We start from the raw sequence: 25,157 nt of genomic DNA on the forward strand, positions 1-25,157 counted from the left end.
AAGAAGTAACAAACAATTGTAGTAATAGTCATTGCATTCTTCATCGTCAAACACTTGCTATTAAAAATATACCACTACCTCTTAAAAATGTACTTGATGAGGCAGTGAAGATTATAAACTTCGTAAAATCTCGACCAATGAGCACAAGACTGTTCACAATTTTGTGTGAAGATATGGGAAGTATGCACAAATCACTACTTTACCATACCGAAGTAAGATGGCTTTCACGGGGAAAAAACACTTGTACGTTTACTTGAATTGCGCAATGAATTGTACGTTTTTTTCACCGATCATCTATTTAATTTACAGCTCAGACTTACTGATAAAATTTGGTTATTTCGAATTAGTTATTTGGCTGATATTTTCACAAAACTAAATGAATTGAACTTATCAATACAAGGTAAAATGACCACCGTTTTGACGGCAAACGACAAAATTCGAACTTTAAAAAAAATATTAAATTTTGGGATGTGTGTTTTTCTCAACATAAAATTGATAGTTTTCCTTTGTTAAAAGAATATTTAGAATCGATTGATGGTAATATTGAAGATTTTAATGAAATATATGGCGAAATTGAACAACATTTAAATGAAATACTATCGTCATTAGAAAAATATTTTCCAGAATGTAAAGATATAGAATTTATCCAACGATATAATTGGGATAAAAATCCGTTTTTAATCAACGATAAGCCTGAAGATTTATCTACAACGGAGTATAAAAAATTTATTGAAATTACCACCGATTCATGTTTTAAAACTTTATTTGATAAAATATCATTAACACATTTTTGGTACAGTAGCAGTATTACTAATGAATATCAATCTCTAGCTAAAAAAGCTATCTTCATACTTTTTCCTTTCGTAACAACATATCTACGTGAAACCGGATTTTCGTCATATGCATCAACGAAAACCAAATATCGAAATAAATTGGATGCTGAAGCAGATATGCGCATTCAACTCTCGTCTATCAAGCCAAATATGAAAATACTGGTAAATAAAAAAAGCCAACATCATGGATCACATTAAAATCACTAAATATTAAAATTTGTAAATTAATAAAATATTATGTTCTTTTTTTCCTATTAAATTAATTAAATAATTTATATATATTCGTATTTTACAGAAAATTAAAATTAAAAGCAAAGCATATACAATTGACATAATTTTTTATGAATTATTGTTGTCTCAAATAGACATTTATGATTTTTGGGGCTCCGTAATTTTTTTTATGAACATAAGGGCTACGCGAACAAAAAAGTTTGAGAACCACTGAATAATAATATAATGAGTTATGTTTTTTTTTTTATATATAGATAACCACTATATGTGTTAAATTTTTATGTTCATTTATATTTTTATATTTACAAAAATAATATTTTTTCAGATTATAAAAATAGTGTGGTGATGTACGTTCTTCGTGCTCTTTTTGTCCCAACTACAAAAACAACCTTCGCTGATTCAAATAGAAGAAAATGTTTCCATAAATTTTCAATTGAGGATTCTCAGAACACTTTTATGATAGTTGAAAATACAGCTATTGAACTTGATGAAATATTGAAAACTAGAAAAAATGCTAAGAATCCTATCCAACCGTGCTTGTTGATTGTGGGTTCAATATCAAATCCATCTCAAATTATGATTTATTTTGATGACTCAAAATATGTATTTTTTTCAATTATCAAAGCCTTGGATATGTGCTTTAAAATCTACCATCTGTTTAATATAGAATATTCATTAGAGTCAATATCTGTGTGGTTGTTTATTCAATAATTTTTTTATAATATTAGACTACTTTTGATAAACCATATCCATTGATAAAACAAATTATATCTGAACTTAAATAATTATATTTGTAATATCAGAAATCATCTAATAAACTTATACATTTATATTAAAAAAACTAATGTCTTTTATACCTTTTTCACCTTGGTATTATGATGCTTTGTGCCAATTTGTTGGCATAGATTACATTTTTTTTAAATGTCCTCATGCTGTAATGGCAAAAATGTTTAGTTAAATTATAGTGATTCTTTTTAAAATTCTATTTAAAGTTTGAATGGAAGTAAAGCAATTTCATATTTTGAAGTATTTAAAAGTTAACTAATCGCATATTTTTTATCCCTGGACCATGAAATTACTATTATTACCCAGAAACAACTACTGCAAGGATTTATTAGAAGACGGAATGTATATATTTTTTATGCAGGTAATTGGTACTTATATTAGAAAAAAACTTGAATATGTATGTGTGTGTGTGTGTACAAGTATATATTTGTTTATATAGAGTATATATAAATATATTTAATTATGTTATATTATAAAATAAAAACTTGGTTTTTTGAAAGTTTAGTACCTACTTAATTAAGTTATTATCAACAATTAAACTTCTTTATAACAAACATGCATTACTGTTGAATTAATAATGAAAGTAATTGCAATTAAATGGCAGTTATTATCAATTTTACAAAATGATTTGTTAATTAAACCAAACAAAATTTCCGTTGACTGTAAAATTGACAGGCTAATATTGTTGAATTAATCAAGATTTTAAACAAAATAACAATGCTTTTTGTAAAACTGGAGATGAACATTATTACAATTTTGTTATTAACAATGTTGTATGTTGGTCCTATGTTAACAATGCTTTTGTTGATTCAACTCATATTTTTGTAAATTGTAATGAGATTTTTCGTTCTGTGTAGATATATACCTATTACACTATTTACAATTCCACCTTGCCTCAATGAATCTCGAGTAGCGTAATAAATCTTCTTATACAGAAAAAACTCAAAAAAATAATTTCATAAATTATATAAAAGAATAGGTGATTATAATTGCTACTCTATATTCTCCAAACTGAGCGTTCAATGTGAATATAAATGAATAATTGTATGCTAAAAACGATTCTAAGCGGAGACGGATTGAGTCTATGATATTTTATACTATATTAATTATGTTATTATTATTTCAAAAAACATTTAATATCATTATCCCAACAAAATGTTTTGAATTCTAAATAATTAAATGGTACAATATCAGATATAATCTCAACAGGTATCCTATATCTAAATAGTTTCTTCAGTTCTTTAATAACTGTGCCTGTATTCAGGGGCGTCATTTCAGGTTTTTTTTCGGGTGTGCGAAATTTCAAGCAGGCCATTTTGAAATTTCACCAGGCCATATAAAAATAGATGTAGATACATATATGTATATTATCCTGCATTCAATTATTTCCATATAGACCGGTTATTACAATTTGATTTTAATCATATAAATAATTGTGCATTCGTGGCTCGTGCATTATTTTAGGCTTCAGCAAGGCGCAGGCCAATTGTAACATTCTAAAAGTAAGGGGTGCAACCGCACACCCTGCCACCCCCCAAATGACGCCCCTGCCTGTATTTTTAGAGGTTTTTTTAATTGATTCAAACCACTTGGAATAGTAGTTTGTTACCATAAGATATGTTTGACCCGTAACTTCAGCAAAATCAACACCTAATTTACAATAAGGACGTTCTGTGAACTCATGTGGTACCTAGTAGTGGTTCTTTAATATTAGCCTTCTTATTAAACATAATTATTATGTCATTAGACATAAACGGCCACTACTTGTTTGGCTTTGCCCAGTGTTTTCTCAAATCCTATGTGATCTGCATGTAATTTTGATAAAAATATTATCCTTAGACCTTACTACCTATTAGTACAGACACTTCTACCTGTTTATTAAAAAAAATTAACTCATCACTCACTGTAATATCATTTTAATCTTTTACCAAATTTCCCATTTCTGAGTTGTTATTATATTCACTAGCCTTAATGGAGTATTATTTTATTTTAGACTATTAGTCCACCCATTGTGATAGAGGTTCAATATTTTTTTTAGGAATTCATCCTCCCTTGTTTTAATTTTTAACATTTTTAGTTTTTCGATGAAATTAACAATACATTCTCTGGTGCTACTACTATCTCACGAGCTATGTCAGCACACTGAGTTTTCACATTTAAATCATTAAAATATAACCTTGACAGTGGGTCAGCTAATAAACTTTTTTTCCTGGTACAAGCTCAAGATTTATGTCATATTCCAGTAATCCTAGCTTTAGCCTTTGTAACCGTGCGGTTATGTCATTTATTTCTATTTTGAAGATTGTTATTAATGGCTTGTGATCAGTGTAAATTGTTATTCTATGGCCGTATATCATCTGTTGAAATTTATGACAAGCAAAGTACACAGATAGTAACTCTCTTTCAATCTGTGTGTAGTAAACCGACGTAGTCAATTTACTATTCAATCAACGATATTACATAATATACACCCAAAACCGATGCGCATCTTCAGTATCACAAAAAAACAACACTTTTTTTTTATTACCATTTCATATTTTCGTGGAAACATTATAATAAAACGGCAGAATTGTTTTATTATTTGCAATATTATATATCGATGCACGTCTTCAGCCTTGTAATTTAAATACCGCTGCGAATTTATTACAATTCGTAGAAATATTTGATAGCTACGAATGGGAAACGCTTTCAACTACATTTGGCAACAACAACCACGACGGTACCTTTTGATCCACCTCCTTGTCTCTTACGTGTAACAATTTAGCCACTAAGATTCTGCATAAATACAGGACTTCATCCATAGCAGAATTAGAATTAGTTTGTGTCTCACCCTATGTAGAGATTAGTATAATCGTTGAGCATGTCAACAGTGCCGCTATACATTAGTTCATTCCATTACTATTTCATTTTACATAACTAATTGCTCGGGCATATACTTTACGTTCTGTTCTCAAATTTATATAATTTCTATTTTTCATTTAATAAACATTTAACGATTTTCAAACGTTGTGCAAATCATAAACTCTGTCCATTTCTCCTTTGAAAATCCTGACCATCAATCCAACGTCGCTGAACTCAAATATAGTTTCTATAGTTAGTGAGGGGTCACTACATGTGCATACATTTAACTAGCCCAACTAGCGACATCACCGTTCCAAAGTTCAACTTCGGAAGTTTCACAGACAGTAGACACGAACATGTTTCAATGTTTTGAGGTTAGACTTGGTGCGCAATAATCGTGTGCTTAGCGCTTACTGCTTAACTGCTTGATCTGTTGAAACGTCAATCCAAAAGCGACTGCGCCATGATTCATGTTAGCTTCATTACTTTGATAATTATTATAACGAATGAACGCATAATACAATAATTAATGAATGACACTTTATTACACAAATGTTTTATTTTACAATATAATGAATTACAACATAACTGTTAAGTTATGACAAAAATGCAGTACAAATAAAATATATGAAACACAAAATAAATTGATAAGAATAATTGTCCTTATCACACAAAAATATCTTCATGTTTTTGGTTTTATATATAATATGAACTTATTAGTTATTGGCTATGTGGACACCTAACTTTTCACAGTAAAGATATCATTAAAGATATTCATTCATACGATTATATGAGTATTCGCTTAAAGAAATTGATGTAAAATCAGGATACAAATGTATTCTGATTTGTTATGGGAAATTGTATTTTAGAAATGTGAATAACCTACATGTTTAATGATTCTACGTCTCAACTCTCAAGTTGTGATAACAGTTATTGAAACATGTATTTAATGATTTCTATTGAGTACAGACCACAGTCGTTATCGTAACTATCGGTCGTCACGACTTAATATTGTACCTACTAATTGTTCTCTTATCATCAAAATTTTATATTAAAGTAAAGAAGATACTCTTCTCACAATGCAGGTAAAATGTGGTATACATTTAAAAATCAATGTTATAGGAATCTAAAGGGAGTTCTCATTGACATTATCAAAAATGGCTATATTCCCCTTTCATTCTGTATCGTTATAATCATACTATATATACACTCGTTATGTAGAGGAGTACGTTGCAACCACGTTAATTGTTACTTATGGATGCGACCGGAAGAGGGCGTATTTTAGCAATTGGACATTTCGATTCCACTATTGCCATGATCGGCATAATATATACGAATCACTCGAATAAGTACTGTTGCCAAATTACACCGACGCAGTCGCCGGTTATCCAGTTGTTCGGTATAGAGTGGCTGTGAATTTTACTCATCAATCGTCGCAGAATTTTTTTTGATTTCAATTCTTTTTGAAATACGATACGTGTGGCTTAAAGGTTGGTTATTTATTATAATTTTAATAAGTTTAAACGTATTGAGGTATAATATTTTTTTTCAATTGTTAATATTTATGGATAAAACCTGATAATTATAACGATATTAGGAGAGAGGAAACAATATATATATATATATATAATATCTTTAAAAAAATCAATTTCATTAAAGTAATAAATTTTAATCATAGAATATTCGGAATAAATTATTCCATATTCTAACTTGACTTCATCCTTATAATATTGAAACTTGAATATTTTAAGAATTTTTAGTTAGGTATTACAGTTTTTAGTTGGCTCAAGTATAAATTATGTCACAGTTAAAATATGTTAATAAATTTAATGTTTATAATCATTTTATTTAATATTATAACATGATAATTATATATTAAATTGTAGTACAAAAAACATGCAATAAATTTATTTTAATTTAATTAAGACATCATAGGTATTTTAGTAATGAATTAATGCTGTTTGATATCTTAGTTTCAACTGTTTCACAATGTCATATTATTGATGTTATTATTATTTTTATTTGAAGTTAATCTACTATAGAATAGATGTTATAAAAATTGTTTTTCAATCAATCGATTCCTAATTAAAAACTTGTACTATATCTTAAAAAAAAAATGTAAAACAATATGACGTTATATTATTCTATATACAAAACTATATCCTGTATAACATTAATTACTATTATTATTATGATTATTACTGATATTAATGATAGTTTTACTTTTTACTATTAGTTACAAACTGTTTTAGAAAGGTTGTTAAAACAATGTATCTTTTATATTTTTAAAGGACATAAAAAATTGCCACAGAGCTGATACCATAAATGAAGACGATGTAAGTACTTTAAAAATGATTAAAGGTGGAATACTTCCATTAGATACCCCAGTCAGTTTTACATAACTTAGTTATTTGTCAGTTTCAATTTACATCTAAAGTATTCATATAAGGTGGTTTATCTTGTAATAATTTGATTATGTTCAATGAAATATTTTTAACAAATAAGTGGTACCTACTCTATTTAAATGATTTAGCCTCTTGTTAGTTGTTTGCCACCCTCAAATTATTAATTATTAAAAATATTTATGCATATTCTTGTGTTGTATTTAAGGATTTGTCTAAAAATATTTATTATAATGTGGACCTGCAACATAGCCTTTGATGCGTCGGTGACCGCTGCCGTGCGAGGTGATATTAATGTATATGAACATAAACAAAAATATTGCGGAGAATTACTCGAAAGTTCTATAACAATATTATGTGAAGAGATGCCTAGAAGGCTCCAATTCCTGGAATCTCAGAGGAATCCAAGAGGTAAATGAAAGTGTCACTTTTGTCACCATCTATAAAAACTACATTATTATTATGCATGGATGTACCTAATTATGCATGTGCCCCGTTTTAGATACTGTTGGCAAATCAAAAATCAAGAAAAATAAACACAAATTTCTTAAAAAACATTGCTGTCTTATGGAATGCAGCTTAAATTTCATAAAATCAAATTGTCCAGGGACACGGAAAAGGTATACCTTTTTATTAATGATAACTTTTAATATTAGTAAAATTCAATACAATTGTGTTGAATTTTAAACATTTTTACAATTATAGGTAGGCATTATACCATTCGAAAATTTGAAGTTGTACGATCTGTTGTACGAAATTTAAATTTTTTTATTATTATCTTTTAAAATATTAGACAACCACAATATTTACGTGGGTATTGTTTAGGTTAGGATGATCATAGAAATTGCATTTAACTGTATCTTTCAAACTCAAACATATCCTTGTCACGGCAAACTTAAATCGGAGAACTTATTAACTATTTTATACGGATATTTATATTATATTACATCATATAAAAAATTATAGTTAATTAATTTAGTTAAACATATGTTTTCTACAACAGTCCGTTTTCTAACAAAAAAGTAAATCTAGTTGATAGTTTGAGACTCAAAAGTAAAAACTCTCTAATAGTTTTATAACCTGACACAAATATTAAACAAAAAAAAGAATTTGTTTCAAAAATGTTAAATATTGTGTTAAATTTATGTTTAATTTAATATTTATAGTGATAAAAAGACAAATCTCAGAGTTAATGATCACCGACTCGACCGACTAATACCAACGCTACTGCAAAACCACATTATAAAAATCCAAATTACCTTCCTAATATATTATATTTATAATATTTTAAAATAATGATTTGATTTAATATAATTATGTTTAGTTGTAAACTTCTTAACTGGTAGGTAGGTTGAGTAATATTTGTTTTGGAGTTTATAAAACGGGCAAATGGGTAAATATGTACACTGCTGAACATTAGGTGCCTTGTGAAAATGTTGTAATGGATGTGTTTAACTTTAATTCAGAAAATAGTAATATTAAATAATTATTTTATACAAAAAACGATTCGATTTAAAGGCAGACTTTCAGACTATAATATTACTAAATTTATTTTAAGATATCATTATAATTTAAATTTATTAATGAGCGGTATCCACTTGTCAGTTTTTTTTTTTGCTACAAATTATAAAGAAGATATGTGTGACACTATAATATACATTTTTTATGAGTGACTTAATTTTAATCTTTATAACGATAGATATTGTTTCTTATAATTGCCATTAATTATATAATATATATTCCTATTCTTGTTATTCAGTTATAATTCAACTGTGGCCTAGTCAATGTACTCATAAATCTTTCTATATAGCAAAGATAGAACTTCATATTCATAAAAGTTAAACTGTCATGGTCCAATAAACAATATTATGCCTTTATAATTACAGTAATAAGAATGAAACTACAACCACCAGTCTTCCAACTACCACTACAACTACTACTACAACAACCACCATGCGTCCAACTACAACCACTACAGAATATTATTATGATGATCAATATTATTTTCTATTGCCATCTTCATAAATTTATGTTTTTAACTTTCTGCAATATTTAACTAAAGATATTTTTAAGATATATTGTTTGTATCAATAACATATATGTATATATATATTTTTTTTAAGTAATGGGAATCATTTAATTATATGATATATTTTCTTCATACAAATAAACTTTTATTTATTTATTTTATTTTATATCATTTTAATTTTACAATGGGTCAGTAACCTTTTATATGTATGCTTAACACATATGAATAATAATGCAATGTTTGGTAAGCCGCGAGAACCAGCGTTTGAGTGTGTAGAACGACTATTTACACATTTTTACTTTTGGACTGGAGTATATAATCGTGAAAATGTTTTAGATTTCTTTATCTATTGAGCTTTCAAATTCGAAAAGATATTGTTATTTGATTTAGTCGGTCTAAAAAAATTGTAGTTCTTTATCAAACCATTAAGATAAATTATTTTTTTTTTTTTTTTACATGGAGCTCATATAGTTGTTGATATGTTTTACGTTAACAATATTAACTCTGTAATCACTGAGAAACTGTGTTACCATACTAGTTTCCATGTGTGATGCTTAATGAGTTAGTTATAGCCATGAACTAAGATATATCTTAGTTCGTGGTTATAGCTTTCTCTGAAAAAGGTTTTGTGTATAAAAAGTATTAAAAAATACAGTACCTACTATCTATATAGGTACCAATGACAGATGACTTTCTGTCATTACTTTCGGCTGTTATTAAGAGTAGTAAGAGTCAAAATCAACCATTAATATTTATTAAAAATCACAGTATTAATTTAATTTTTCTAATACTAATATGAAATTGATCTGAATGCACATTAGCTTTCAGTAGATACGCGGAATTTCATTGTATCTTTCATAAATTTATGCGACATGATAGAGAGGGTGTAGTATTAAATGAATGACGTGGTGTATTAAAAAGACAACCATAAGACGTAAGAACTATAGTTTTGAGGCTTTGAGATTTCTAATCATGTAGGTATACAATACGAATGTAGTAAAACGCTATAAATTAGTCATTTTTTAAATTAAACTTAATATTCGGAACGTTCACTAAAAAAATAATGAAATTGTTGATTAGGTCGTTCATCACTAAATTAATTTCATTCGTATTTTCATAATATTCATAGTATCATAATCAAAATATATTATTATAAAATACAATTAATCAATATGTTTTAAACATATTTATTAATTATTTGTAAATGCATTATGAGTCTCAAAAATTGTTAAAATAATATATAATCGCCATTCATCTTATTCACGTTCAATTTGAAAAAACGAGTAACGTTCGCGTTAATCGTTCACTAAGTATGAACACGCGTTATTGAACGACGTTCTTCCCAAACACTGCGTAAGATTTTAGAAATATGGCAACATTGCACGAACATTTTAAATATTTTAGTTGAAAACGTAAGTACGAATAATTGTGTTTCTTAAAATGTGCATGATTCCGTTGGTATCCGGCAGAACTAACTTACGTTGTTTTCTTTGCTGTTCTGAACGCCATAAATCAGCCATGACACAGTGGCGTATTTACTTTGGGCGGACAGATCCGCCCTCATGGCTCTTTGATATTGTATACAATATTATGTACTAATTATTAAATTCTAATGTACAGATATTAATTGATAAGTTTCAGTTATCAACAAAAAAAAGTATCATAATTTTGTTATATAAAATAACCATAGATAATAGATTTTATTATCTTCTATTTTCTATGAAAATAACACGAACGGTTCTTTGCAGGAAAAAATTTTTCGTATGATCCATTTTCTTATCACATCCTTATCACAATATTATATTATATTTTGAAATATTAGTATTTTCATATTTCATGGTTTACTTGGTTTAGTACACTGCACAACACCCAAGACAACATTTTATTCACAGACATTTTGTTAATAATAAATTATTGATGAATAATATTATTGACATTTATTAATTGTTTGAACAAAAAAAAAAAAAATTTGAATACACTAAACAAATAATAACACCCTAACCTCACAGGAAAACATATTAAAAATAATATACTAATTTATAAAAAAATTGTATCTCAAAATAAAACTTAAAATTGGGAAACCGGAAAATCTACTAGTCGGCGTTGGCTAAACAAGAAAAGTTTACTAACAAGGAGTACACTACTAAAAAAGGCGATCTTCCAATAACCCCGAAATCTCCAATTTATTATTGAGTGCCCTACTTTTATTTTTATGACCCAATTAATATTGTGATAAGATACAATGCAATGAATAGGCTTAGCTTTGACTATCCTCTTATTGCTCTTATTATTAGGGCCCGTATTACAATAGTTGAACTCAGGTTAAACCACCGAATTCGGCCGATAAAATCAGTGGTTCAAGCGTAACCGAGGTTTAAACTATGATTGTAAAACAGGCCATACATTGATGGGTAATCGTATAAATCATATTTCCCCGCCAAAATCATGACATTTGGCAGCAATTAATAAATCTACAATCACAATTTATATACAATATATAATACCAAGGTTAATATAAATATATAAATTCATATTAACCTTGATATAATACAACTGTTCTATGATAATACCGTGATAAGTGATGCGGTTTTAAATAATAACCACGAGCGTGGTCATTACCATGGTATAAGTGTGATAAGGAAATGGATCATACGAACAATTTTTCCTGTGAAGAACGGTTCGTGAAAATAACAGTACTTAAACATGATATCATATTATCATAAGATTATATACTATAACAGAGATTTTTGATATTATCATTACATTTCTCGTGGCCACGGTTATATGGTTGATATGGTTTATATTATATTAATATGTAATAATATAAATTTTTTTATATTATAATAATAAATATTTATATGTAATTCAAAGTAATTAATTCATTGTTGTGTTGTTGGGGGTGTGGGGGGCTACGCCCCTCTTGTCATCCACCCCCTAGAAAAAATCATAAATACGCCACTGCCATGACATCGAACAAAAAAAAAAACATACCTAAATGTTCCCGGGATTGTATTACAATACATTATACAACAAAAGAAAATACGATTTTCGATATCTTGGCTAGAGAGTGGAAAATGGCGACAATCCATAAAAGATAAAAGGTACCTTTTCAATTGAGAACAACAGAGAAAATAACTTAACATGACTTCACCTTAGTGAATACAAAAACTGTTTAACATGGTTTCGTCGTTGTATGTGAAATTAATCTGGCACCGGTCTAGGTTTTACCGGTATGTGTGAAAAAAAGAGAACAACCGGTACCGGCGCTCACTCCGGTTCCGATTTTATCGGTGTGTACGAAACGGCCTAATAATACCTTGCATAGTTCAATCAATCAATACCAAATTACTATAGTCCATATCTTCTTCAAACAAAACAAAATATTTGCTATTAAAATGTGTTGTGCATAACAATGACTGTCTAAATGAATGTGTTATAAGAATAGGTTTACTGCTGCATAGTGTATATAGATTCATGCTTTTGGTTCGCAATGATCGATGAACATGGAGGCGTGACAAAAATAGTATGTGTAGTTCATACGGAAAGGCAATTTCAGTATTTGGCAAAATGCTGCTATTCCGCAAATGTCCCCAGTGATTGAAATAGCTCACTTCCCGTCCACGCCACACAATATAGTCAATATACTATGATATGTGTTTTATTGCCAATGTCTCAAATTCCTCGAATTAATTATAGCAATTAATGGCTAGTTGGTGGAATGCACTGTTGGGTGAGGTCCGCAGATGACTAACAGATAAAATATAGTTATGAAGGGTGAAATTTGACAAAGTACCATATAGGTACTTATCTAATATAGAATGCGGGATGTAACAATGGTTTTGTTTCCTAATGGTTTTGTAACCTACTGATAATTGACCTATTGTGACGTGTAACATCATCAATTTTTAAAGAAACCATATGATTTTTCATATCATTTGAAATTTTTTCACATACACTAGAACCGTCAATGTTATATGTTCCCTTTTGAGAATTAATAGATATACCTAAAACATTTAAATATAATTATCATTTTTATAATAAATAGATTAAGTAGCACCTATAATATATTACTTTTAAATAGGTAGTTATACAAAATTTAAAATACACTAATGAGTAATGTATAGTAAGTATTATCTGTACCGAATGCTTCAAGGATGAGATTTATAATTTTTTTAAATCCGGCATCAAGCTAAAAGGTTTCACATTAACTATCACTAACCCATCACAAGCATCAAATAATTTCTGTTGGTTCATGTCTATACGAAAAGATTTCTTTTTAACTTTGACAAATTGTAATAATAATGACTGTTCAATTTTTCTATTTAAAAATAAAAAGACGGATTTCGGGTTTTAACTATAACAGATACACATTTACTGAAGAAGTAAACACAAGTTATTTAAAAGGACAAATATTAAGTAGATGATTTTATCTTTTCTCTCTGGATCTCTAGTAAATTATATTAATACATCATAATTAATAATATGTATAATTTACTATATTTAATATTAATATAATAATTATTTATTAGTCATTACTTACCATAGCTTTATCATGTAACTGAACATTTTCAATACGAGCACCAGATTTAGACAATTTGGCCTCCGTTAAATCTTTGTACTCATTTTTGTGTAGGGCAAAAATGTGTTTTTTCAAGTTCGATGCATGTTTACCAGATATATATACCTCGTACATCCCACTACATTACATTTACTACTGTTTTTATTGATATCATAAGTAAAATACATTTCAAGAACCGGGTTCTTCGCTTTTAATTTTCAATATAATATGACTACTCTTTAAATAATTTAAAACTTAAACACTTTTACATTTTAAAAATTGAAACACTTTAAAATAATAACATTGACCAAAGTATAAAGTATAAATTGTATCAGACGACACACGACAGTACCTATTAAAATATCGTAACACGAGGGTGCAGATCGTAAGTCCACTTTTATTGTCATCGTATACAATGTATACTATACATGGTACATACAACAAAACAAACAATTACTTTTGGGTTGGATTAGTAGTTACACGCAATCATATAATAAAAAAAAACTCCTGGTCATGGCAAGGGTAGTAAGTGATCGATTTTGAATGCGTTATATTGTATTACAATGGGTAGGTAGGTGTATATGATGTAGTTTCGTGCTAACGACAATGTGACGCCTAAGCCAAAATCCGCTTTCATTGTCATCATATGTATCTATAGTACCCACTTTTAAAATATAATATAAGACCGAGCAAACAATTTACTATATTTTGTTCAGTTCACTTCAATAGAATAAAATTAATACAACATCCGGGTCATGGTATAGATGATGCATGGTAGAATTCAAATTCATTATATTTTATATTATATTGTACATGTGCATTGTGTACCTATTGGCTGTTTCGTATATGATACCTGTGTAGTGATCAGCAGACGCCTACTCCCTGCTAGGCCACAGACCATATTATAACATTATAAGTCCACTTTCGTTCGTTCCCATATCTTTATATATTATGTAGGTACGTAATATACAACCGAACATATCTTCAAGTATGTATTGTAAATAACATAGTATATAAAAAAAAAAGATGTACTCAAGTTCGTGTCTCAGACAGTCGCACAAAGTACTTGATTAATGTGTTGTTTCTTTACCATCAAATAAAAATGTATTTTTTTAACGCTATTCATATAATTAGGTAATTGTAACAAAAAACATCAATAAAATATATTATCTAAGCGTTAAGCCACAAACATATAAAGATACTTAAGCCATACATTATTTATACGTTCAATAATTTAATTTGTTTTACAGGAAGTAAATAACCATTAGCTAAAGGGGTGCTTAGGAGAGGGATTAACGCACAAACATTTATTTTAGCTCTGCCGTCATAATTTCTATACGTCCATCAATAGTAGCTACATTTTTACATTTTAATATATTATATTTTATTTTTTAAATAACTTGTTGATAACAAGAACCTAACCTAGCAACATATTTATTATTTTATAAGCTGAAAAAAAATAATAATCAACATTAGGTAGTATTTTAGTAACATAACTATTAATTACACAACATTACAACTGTTCAACTACTTTAAGCCAATGGCCAAATTTATGTTTATTAAATAATAATAGTAAATAGTAATAATAAAAAAGAATTAATTTGATAAAACACAATAAAAAAAAACCAACTGTTAATTAATAGTTAATTATAATAGTATTATAGTTACTGTATATTTTATTTTATTGATTTATTACACTTGAACATTAATACATTTTCAAAATTTTTATCGTTCATCTTACCCCTTTTTTTCGATAAAACAGCACCACCAACACTAAATATGCGTTCTACAGCGGCAATGCTAGGAAGTGGTGTGTTAAATTTAAAAAATACCTATTAAAGTGTGGGCATTTCATTCAATATATTTAGATTTTTCGTAAAACTTTTACAAAAGTACTTAAACAAATACCTGGTTATTTCTTGATATAATGAAAGATCCACTTTTGATTTATTTTCAGACCAATTAAAGTAATTATTTGCATCTTCGCTGATACTGCTATCAGATACTTCAGATTCAGGCAAATTTGACTGTTCAAACATTTCTAAACAACTTTTTTTAAAAATGATAATGACTTATTTTTTTATCATTGTCGGTTAGCCAGATGGTTTTAAAAAACGGATGTGAAACCGTTGCAGACAATAAAAACGGATCAGTCAAAAAATGTTCGAAACGTTTTTCCACGTTTGCTTTAATCAAACTAACTAAAGAATCACAATAAATTAAATTTTTTTTAGCGATATCATCATATTTTTGTAAGAGTATTGTAATAGAAGGCAACAAAAACCCAAAATACATATTATTTTCACCTTGCAACACATCAAGGCAAATGCACAATGGTTCCATAACTACAACATACTCTTCTAAAAATCATTTTTAGAAAACCGATATTTGGGTATTGGTGTATTGCATAAAGCATTCCTTCGAGTTAAATCCATTTTATGAAATATTTCATCATCCTTCAAAGATAATTTGTAAAACACATTATTTTTGTCACATTTGTTAAATCGTAGCCATTGTACATCACGAAAAAAGAATGCTTGTCCTGCCGCATTTTTTTTTTTAAATTGATATTTTGTTTTTAACAAGCTATGAAAATCTTGAAAATGACTTTGTTTAGCTTCAATAACAGTAAATTTGTCTTTTCCAGCAAAACGGATTAATAATGACCAATCATAAGGGTGATAAATTTGAGCAGCATACCTATTCAAACTTCTCTTGAAGACCTCTTATTATGTCAACCTTAGTCCACTTATACAACTGGTTATGAAATCTTCAATATGCTGAACAATTTTTTCGAAATAGAAGGATTGACTTGGGATAACTGTATTGATATTTGTATAGATGGAGCGAGGCAATGGTTGGAAAAACTGCTAGTGTGGTTTCACGAATTAAAGAAGTAACAAACAATTGTAGTAATAGTCATTGCATTCTTCATCGTCAAGCACTTGCTATTAAAAATATACCACTACCTCTTAAAAATGTACTTGATGAGGCAGTGAAGATTATAAACTTCGTAAAATCTCGACCAATGAGCACAAGACTGTTCACAATTTTGTGTGAAGATATGGGAAGTATGCACAAATCACTACTTTACCATACCGAAGTAAGATGGTTTTCTCGGGGAAAAAACACTTATATTGTTCGTTTACTTGAATTGCGCAATGAATTGTACGTTTTTTTCACCGATCATCTATTTAATTTACAGCTCAGACTTACTGATAAAATTTGGTTATTTCGAATTAGTTATTTGGCTGATATTTTCACAAAACTAAATGAATTGAACTTATCAATACAAGGTAAAATGACCACCGTTTTGACGGCAAACGACAAAATTCGAACTTTAAAAAAAATATTAAATTTTGGGATGTGTGTTTTTCTCAACATAAAATTGATAGTTTTCCTTTGTTAAAAGAATATTTAGAATCGATTGATGGTAATATTGAAGATTTTAATGAAATATATGGCGAAATTGAACAACATTTAAATGAAATACTATCGTCATTAGAAAAATATTTTCCAGAATGTAAAGATATAGAATTTATCCAACGATATAATTGGGATAAAAATCCGTTTTTAATCAACGATAAGCCTGAAGATTTATCTACAACGGAGTATAAAAAATTTATTGAAATTACCACCGATTCATGTTTTAAAACTTTATTTGATAAAATATCATTAACACATTTTTGGTACAGTAGCAGTATTACTAATGAATATCAATCTCTAGCTAAAAAAGCTATCTTCATACTTTTTCCTTTCGTAACAACATATCTACGTGAAACCGGATTTTCGTCATATGCATCAACGAAAACCAAATATCGAAATAAATTGGATGCTGAAGCAGATATGCGCATTCAACTCTCGTCTATCAAGCCAAATATGAAAATACTGGTAAATAAAAAAAGCCAACATCATGGATCACATTAAAATCACTAAATATTAAAATTTGTAAATTAATAAAATATTATGTTCTTTTTTTCCTATTAAATTAATTAAATAATTTATATATATTCATATTTTACAGAAAATTAAAATTAAAAGCAAAGCATATTCAATTGACATAATTTTTTATGAATTATTGTTGTCTCAAATAGACATTTATGATTTTTGGGGCTCCGTAATTTTTTTTATGAACATAAGGGCTACGCGAACAAAAAAGTTTGAGAACCACTGAATAATAATATAATGAGTTATGTTTTTTTTTTATATATAGATAACCACTATATGTGTTAAATTTTTATGTTCATTTATATTTTTATATTTACAAAAATAATATTTTTTTCAGATTATAAAAATGGTGTGGTGATGTACGTTCTTCTTGCTCTTTTTGTTCCAACTACAAAAAAAACCTTCAATGATTCAAATGGAAGAAAATGTTTCCATAAATTTTCAATTATATATTATATTTTCAAATTAACTCATCACTCACTGTAATATCATTTTAATCTTTTACCAAATTTCCCATTTCTGAGTTGTTATTATATTCACTAGCCTTAATGGAGTATTATTTTATTTTAGACTATTAGTCCACCCATTGTGATAGAGGTTCAATATTTTTTTTAGGAATTCATCCTCCCTTGTTTTAATTTTTAACATTTTTAGTTTTTCGATGAAATTAACAATACATTCTCTGGTGCTACTACTATCTCACGAGCTATGTCAGCACACTGAGTTTTCACATTTAAATCATTAAAATATAACCTTGACAGTGGGTCAGCTAATAAACTTTTTTTCCTGGTACAAGCTCAAGATTTATGTCATATTCCAGTAATCCTAGCTTTAGCCTTTGTAACCGTGCGGTTATGTCATTTATTTCTATTTTGAAGATTGTTATTAATGGCTTGTGATCAGTGTAAATTGTTATTCTATGGCCGTATATCATCTGTTGAAATTTATGACAAGCAAAGTACACAGATAGTAACTCTCTTTCAATCTGTGTGTAGTAAACCGACGTAGTCAATTTACTATTCAATCAACGATATTACATAATATACACCCAAAACCGATGCGCATCTTCAGTATCACAAAAAAACAACACTTTTTTTTTATTACCATTTCATATTTTCGTGGAAACATTATAATAAAACGGCAGAATTGTTTTATTATTTGCAATATTATATATCGATGCACGTCTTCAGCCTTGTAATTTAAATACCGCTGCGAATTTATTACAATTCGTAGAAATATTTGATAGCTACGAATGGGAAACGCTTTCAACTACATTTGGCAACAACAACCACGACTTCAAGATTCTGCATAAATTCAGGACTTCATCCATAGCAGAATTAGAATTAGTTTGTGTCTCACCCTATGTAGAACTCAGTATAATCGTTGAGCATGTCAACAGTGCCGCTAAACATTAGTTCATTCAATTACTATTTCATTTTACATAACTAATTGTTCGGGCATATACTTTACGTTCTGTTCTCAAATTTATATAATTTCTATTTTTCATTTAATAAACATTTAACGATTTTCAAACGTTGTGCAAATCATAAACTCTGTCCATTTCTCCTTTGAAAATCCTGATCATCAATCCAACGTCGCTGAACTCAAATATAGTTTCTATAGTTAGTGAGGGGTCACTACATGTGCATACATTTAACTAGCCCAACTAGCGACATCACCGTTCCAAAGTTCAACTTCGGAAGTTTCACAGACAGTAGACACGAACATGTTTCAATGTTTTGAGGTTAGACTTGGTGCGCAATAATCGTGTGCTTAGCGCTTACTGCTTAACTGCTTGATCTGTTGAAACGTCAATCCAAAAGCGACTGCGCCATGATTCATGTTAGCTTCATTACTTTGATAATTATTATAACGAATGAACGCATAATACAATAATTAATGAATGACACTTTATTACACAAATGTTTTATTTTACAATATAATGAATTACAACATAACTGTTAAGTTATGACAAAAATGCAGTACAAATAAAATATATGAAACACAAAATAAATTGATAAGAATAATTTTCCTTATCACACAAAAATATCTTCATGTTTTTGGTTTTATATATAATATGAACTTATTAGTTATTGGCTATGTGGACACCTAACTTTTCACAGTAAAGATATCATTAAAGATATTCATTCATACGATTATATGAGTATTCGCTTAAAGAAATTGATGTAAAATCAGGATACAAATGTATTCTGATTTGTTATGGGAAATTGTATTTTAGAAATGTGAATAACCTACATGTTTAATGATTCTACGTCTCAACTCTCAAGTTGTGATAACAGTTATTGAAACATGTATTTAATGATTTCTATTGAGTACAGACCACAGTCGTTATCGTAACTATCGATCGTCACGACATAATATTGTACCTACTAATTGTTCTCTTATCATCAAAATTTTATATTAAAGTAAAGAAGATACTCTTCTCACAATGCAGGTAAAATGTGGTATACATTTAAAAATCAATGTTATAGGAATCTAAAGGGAGTTCTCATTGACATTATCAAAAATGGCTATATTCCCCTTTCATTCTGTATCGTTATAATCATACTATATATACACTCGTTATGTAGAGGAGTACGTTGCAACCACGTTAATTGTTACTTATGGATGCGACCGGAAGAGGGCGTATTTTAGCAATTGGACATTTCGATTCCACTATTGCCATGATCGGCATAATATATACGAATCACTCGAATAAGTACTGTTGCCAAATTACACCGACGCAGTCGCCGGTTATCCAGTTGTTCGGTATAGAGTGGCTGTGAATTTTACTCATCAATCGTCGCAGAATTTTTTTTGATTTCAATTCTTTTTGAAATACGATACGTGTGGCTTAAAGGTTGGTTATTTATTATAATTTTAATAAGTTTAAACGTATTGAGGTATAATATTTTTTTTCAATTGTTAATATTTATGGATAAAACCTGATAATTATAACGATATTAGGAGAGAGGAAACAATATATATATATATATATAATATCTTTAAAAAAATCAATTTCATTAAAGTAATAAATTTTAATCATAGAATATTCGGAATAAATTATTCCATATTCTAACTTGACTTCATCCTTATAATATTGAAACTTGAATATTTTAAGAATTTTTAGTTAGGTATTACAGTTTTTAGTTGGCTCAAGTATAAATTATGTCACAGTTAAAATATGTTAATAAATTTAATGTTTATAATCATTTTATTTAATATTATAACATGATAATTATATATTAAATTGTAGTACAAAAAACATGCAATAAATTTATTTTAATTTAATTAAGACATCATAGGTATTTTAGTAATGAATTAATGCTGTTTGATATCTTAGTTTCAACTGTTTCACAATGTCATATTATTGATGTTATTATTATTTTTATTTGAAGTTAATCTACTATAGAATAGATGTTATAAAAATTGTTTTTCAATCAATCGATTCCTAATTAAAAACTTGTACTATATCTTAAAAAAAAAATGTAAAACAATATGACGTTATATTATTCTATATACAAAACTATATCCTGTATAACATTAATTACTATTATTATTATGATTATTACTGATATTAATGATAGTTTTACTTTTTACTATTAGTTACAAACTGTTTTAGAAAGGTTGTTAAAACAATGTATCTTTTATATTTTTAAAGGACATAAAAAATTGCCACAGAGCTGATACCATAAATGAAGACGATGTAAGTACTTTAAAAATGATTAAAGGTGGAATACTTCCATTAGATACCCCAGTCAGTTTTACATAACTTAGTTATTTGTCAGTTTCAATTTACATCTAAAGTATTCATATAAGGTGGTTTATCTTGTAATAATTTGATTATGTTCAATGAAATATTTTTAACAAATAAGTGGTACCTACTCTATTTAAATGATTTAGCCTCTTGTTAGTTGTTTGCCACCCTCAAATTATTAATTATTAAAAATATTTATGCATATTCTTGTGTTGTATTTAAGGATTTGTCTAAAAATATTTATTATAATGTGGACCTGCAACATAGCCTTTGATGCGTCGGTGACCGCTGCCGTGCGAGGTGATATTAATGTATATGAACATAAACAAAAATATTGCGGAGAATTACTCGAAAGTTCTATAACAATATTATGTGAAGAGATGCCTAGAAGGCTCCAATTCCTGGAATCTCAGAGGAATCCAAGAGGTAAATGAAAGTGTCACTTTTGTCACCATCTATAAAAACTACATTATTATTATGCATGGATGTACCTAATTATGCATGTGCCCCGTTTTAGATACTGTTGGCAAATCAAAAATCAAGAAAAATAAACACAAATTTCTTAAAAAACATTGCTGTCTTATGGAATGCAGCTTAAATTTCATAAAATCAAATTGTCCAGGGACACGGAAAAGGTATACCTTTTTATTAATGATAACTTTTAATATTAGTAAAATTCAATACAATTGTGTTGAATTTTAAACATTTTTACAATTATAGGTAGGCATTATACCATTCGAAAATTTGAAGTTGTACGATCTGTTGTACGAAATTTAAATTTTTTTATTATTATCTTTTAAAATATTAGACAACCACAATATTTACGTGGGTATTGTTTAGGTTAGGATGATCATAGAAATTGCATTTAACTGTATCTTTCAAACTCAAACATATCCTTGTCACGGCAAACTTAAATCGGAGAACTTATTAACTATTTTATACGGATATTTATATTATATTACATCATATAAAAAATTATAGTTAATTAATTTAGTTAAACATATGTTTTCTACAACAGTCCGTTTTCTAACAAAAAAGTAAATCTAGTTGATAGTTTGAGACTCAAAAGTAAAAACTCTCTAATAGTTTTATAACCTGACACAAATATTAAACAAAAAAAAGAATTTGTTTCAAAAATGTTAAATATTGTGTTAAATTTATGTTTAATTTAATATTTATAGTGATAAAAAGACAAATCTCAGAGTTAATGATCACCGACTCGACCGACTAATACCAACGCTACTGCAAAACCACATTATAAAAATCCAAATTACCTTCCTAATATATTATATTTATAATATTTTAAAATAATGATTTGATTTAATATAATTATGTTTAGTTGTAAACTTCTTAACTGGTAGGTAGGTTGAGTAATATTTGTTTTGGAGTTTATAAAACGGGCAAATGGGTAAATATGTACACTGCTGAACATTAGGTGCCTTGTGAAAATGTTGTAATGGATGTGTTTAACTTTAATTCAGAAAATAGTAATATTAAATAATTATTTTATACAAAAAACGATTCGATTTAAAGGCAGACTTTCAGACTATAATATTACTAAATTTATTTTAAGATATCATTATAATTTAAATTTATTAATGAGCGGTATCCACTTGTCAGTTTTTTTTTTTGCTACAAATTATAAAGAAGATATGTGTGACACTATAATATACATTTTTTATGAGTGACTTAATTTTAATCTTTATAACGATAGATATTGTTTCTTATAATTGCCATTAATTATATAATATATATTCCTATTCTTGTTATTCAGTTATAATTCAACTGTGGCCTAGTCAATGTACTCATAAATCTTTCTATATAGCAAAGATAGAACTTCATATTCATAAAAGTTAAACTGTCATGGTCCAATAAACAATATTATGCCTTTATAATTACAGTAATAAGAATGAAACTACAACCACCAGTCTTCCAACTACCACTACAACTACTACTACAACAACCACCATGCGTCCAACTACAACCACTACAGAATATTATTATGATGATCAATATTATTTTCTATTGCCATCTTCATAAATTTATGTTTTTAACTTTCTGCAATATTTAACTAAAGATATTTTTAAGATATATTGTTTGTATCAATAACATATATGTATATATATATTTTTTTTAAGTAATGGGAATCATTTAATTATATGATATATTTTCTTCATACAAATAAACTTTTATTTATTTATTTTATTTTATATCATTTTAATTTTACAATGGGTCAGTAACCTTTTATATGTATGCTTAACACATATGAATAATAATGCAATGTTTGGTAAGCCGCGAGAACCAGCGTTTGAGTGTGTAGAACGACTATTTACACATTTTTACTTTTGGACTGGAGTATATAATCGTGAAAATGTTTTAGATTTCTTTATCTATTGAGCTTTCAAATTCGAAAAGATATTGTTATTTGATTTAGTCGGTCTAAAAAAATTGTAGTTCTTTATCAAACCATTAAGATAAATTATTTTTTTTTTTTTTTTACATGGAGCTCATATAGTTGTTGATATGTTTTACGTTAACAATATTAACTCTGTAATCACTGAGAAACTGTGTTACCATACTAGTTTCCATGTGTGATGCTTAATGAGTTAGTTATAGCCATGAACTAAGATATATCTTAGTTCGTGGTTATAGCTTTCTCTGAAAAAGGTTTTGTGTATAAAAAGTATTAAAAAATACAGTACCTACTATCTATATAGGTACCAATGACAGATGACTTTCTGTCATTACTTTCGGCTGTTATTAAGAGTAGTAAGAGTCAAAATCAACCATTAATATTTATTAAAAATCACAGTATTAATTTAATTTTTCTAATACTAATATGAAATTGATCTGAATGCACATTAGCTTTCAGTAGATACGCGGAATTTCATTGTATCTTTCATAAATTTATGCGACATGATAGAGAGGGTGTAGTATTAAATGAATGACGTGGTGTATCAAAAAGACAACCATAAGACGTAAGAACTATAGTTTGAGGCTTTGAGATTTCTAATCATGTAGGTATACAATACGAATGTAATAAAAAGCTATAAATTAGTCATTTTTTAAATTAAACTTAATATTCGGAACGTTCACTAAAAAAATAATGAAATTGTTGATTAGGTCGTTCATCACTAAATTAATTTCATTCGTATTTTCATAATATTCATAGTATCATAATCAAAATATATTATTATAAAATACAATTAATCAATATTTTTTAAACATATTTATTAATTATTTGTAAATGAATTATGAGTCTCAAAAATTGTTAAAATAATATATAATCGCCATTCATCTTATTCACGTTCAATTTGAAAAAATGAGTAACGTTCGCGTTAATCGTTCACTAAGTATGAACACGCGTTATTGAACGACGTTCTTCCCAAACACTGCGTAAGATTTTAGAAATATGGCAATATTGCACGAACATTTTAAATATTTTAGTTGAAAACGTAAGTACGAATAATTGTGTTTCTTAAAATGTGCATGATTCCGTTGGTATCCGGCAGAAGTATTTGACAGATCCGCCCCCATGGCTCTTTGATATTGTATACAATATTATGTACTAATTATTAAATTCTAATGTACAGATATTAATTGATAAGTTTCAGTTATCAACAAAAAAAGTATCATTATTTTGTTATATATAATAACTGTGGTTATTCTCCGACTCATCACATGCAACATTGTACCAACGTTACCGCCCGTCCTTTTTGCATTGTATAAATTTTAACACACTTGTGTTCGCGAGTAATATTTATGCTCCTTG

General features: G+C 27.9%; 2 protein-coding genes and 2 pseudogenes across 5 annotated transcripts; all 4 read left to right on the top strand.

The window, feature by feature from the left end:
* Positions 1-173: 173 nt before the first annotated feature.
* On the top strand, positions 174-1,031 carry LOC149062436 (zinc finger BED domain-containing protein 5-like; annotated as a pseudogene).
* A 4,840-nt stretch (positions 1,032-5,871) lies between these two features.
* On the top strand, positions 5,872-9,148 carry LOC149062437 (uncharacterized). Of its 3 annotated transcripts, XM_089217419.1 has the most exons (5): positions 5,872-6,181; positions 6,983-7,027; positions 7,302-7,504; positions 7,596-7,713; positions 8,980-9,148. In XM_089217419.1, the coding sequence occupies exons 2-5, from the start codon at positions 7,017-7,019 to the stop codon at positions 9,116-9,118; spliced, it is 471 nt and encodes a 156-aa protein (XP_089073545.1). In that variant the 5' UTR covers positions 5,872-6,181; positions 6,983-7,016; the 3' UTR covers positions 9,119-9,148. The 3 variants fall into 3 exon arrangements, with proteins under 3 accessions (XP_089073545.1, XP_089073546.1, XP_089073544.1); XM_089217420.1 differs by lacking the exon at positions 5,872-6,181 and having other exon boundaries at positions 6,898-7,027; XM_089217418.1 differs by lacking the exon at positions 5,872-6,181 and having other exon boundaries at positions 6,929-7,504.
* A 7,596-nt stretch (positions 9,149-16,744) lies between these two features.
* Positions 16,745-17,607, top strand: LOC149062438 (zinc finger BED domain-containing protein 5-like; annotated as a pseudogene).
* Positions 17,608-20,035: 2,428 nt separating this feature from the next.
* LOC149062439 (uncharacterized) lies at positions 20,036-23,455 on the top strand. Of its 2 annotated transcripts, XM_089217313.1 has the most exons (5): positions 20,036-20,488; positions 21,290-21,334; positions 21,609-21,811; positions 21,903-22,020; positions 23,287-23,455. In XM_089217313.1, the coding sequence occupies exons 2-5, from the start codon at positions 21,324-21,326 to the stop codon at positions 23,423-23,425; spliced, it is 471 nt and encodes a 156-aa protein (XP_089073439.1). In that variant the 5' UTR covers positions 20,036-20,488; positions 21,290-21,323; the 3' UTR covers positions 23,426-23,455. The 2 variants fall into 2 exon arrangements, with proteins under 2 accessions (XP_089073439.1, XP_089073438.1); XM_089217312.1 differs by lacking the exon at positions 20,036-20,488 and having other exon boundaries at positions 21,236-21,811.
* The last annotated feature ends 1,702 nt before the right edge of the window (positions 23,456-25,157 follow it).

The sequence above is a fragment of the Diuraphis noxia genome, unplaced genomic scaffold (assembly GCF_037042655.1).
Source record: "Diuraphis noxia isolate RWA-SAM2 unplaced genomic scaffold, SU_Dnox_SAM2 contig0001, whole genome shotgun sequence".
In the NCBI taxonomy this organism is placed as follows: Eukaryota; Metazoa; Arthropoda; class Insecta; order Hemiptera; family Aphididae; genus Diuraphis; species Diuraphis noxia.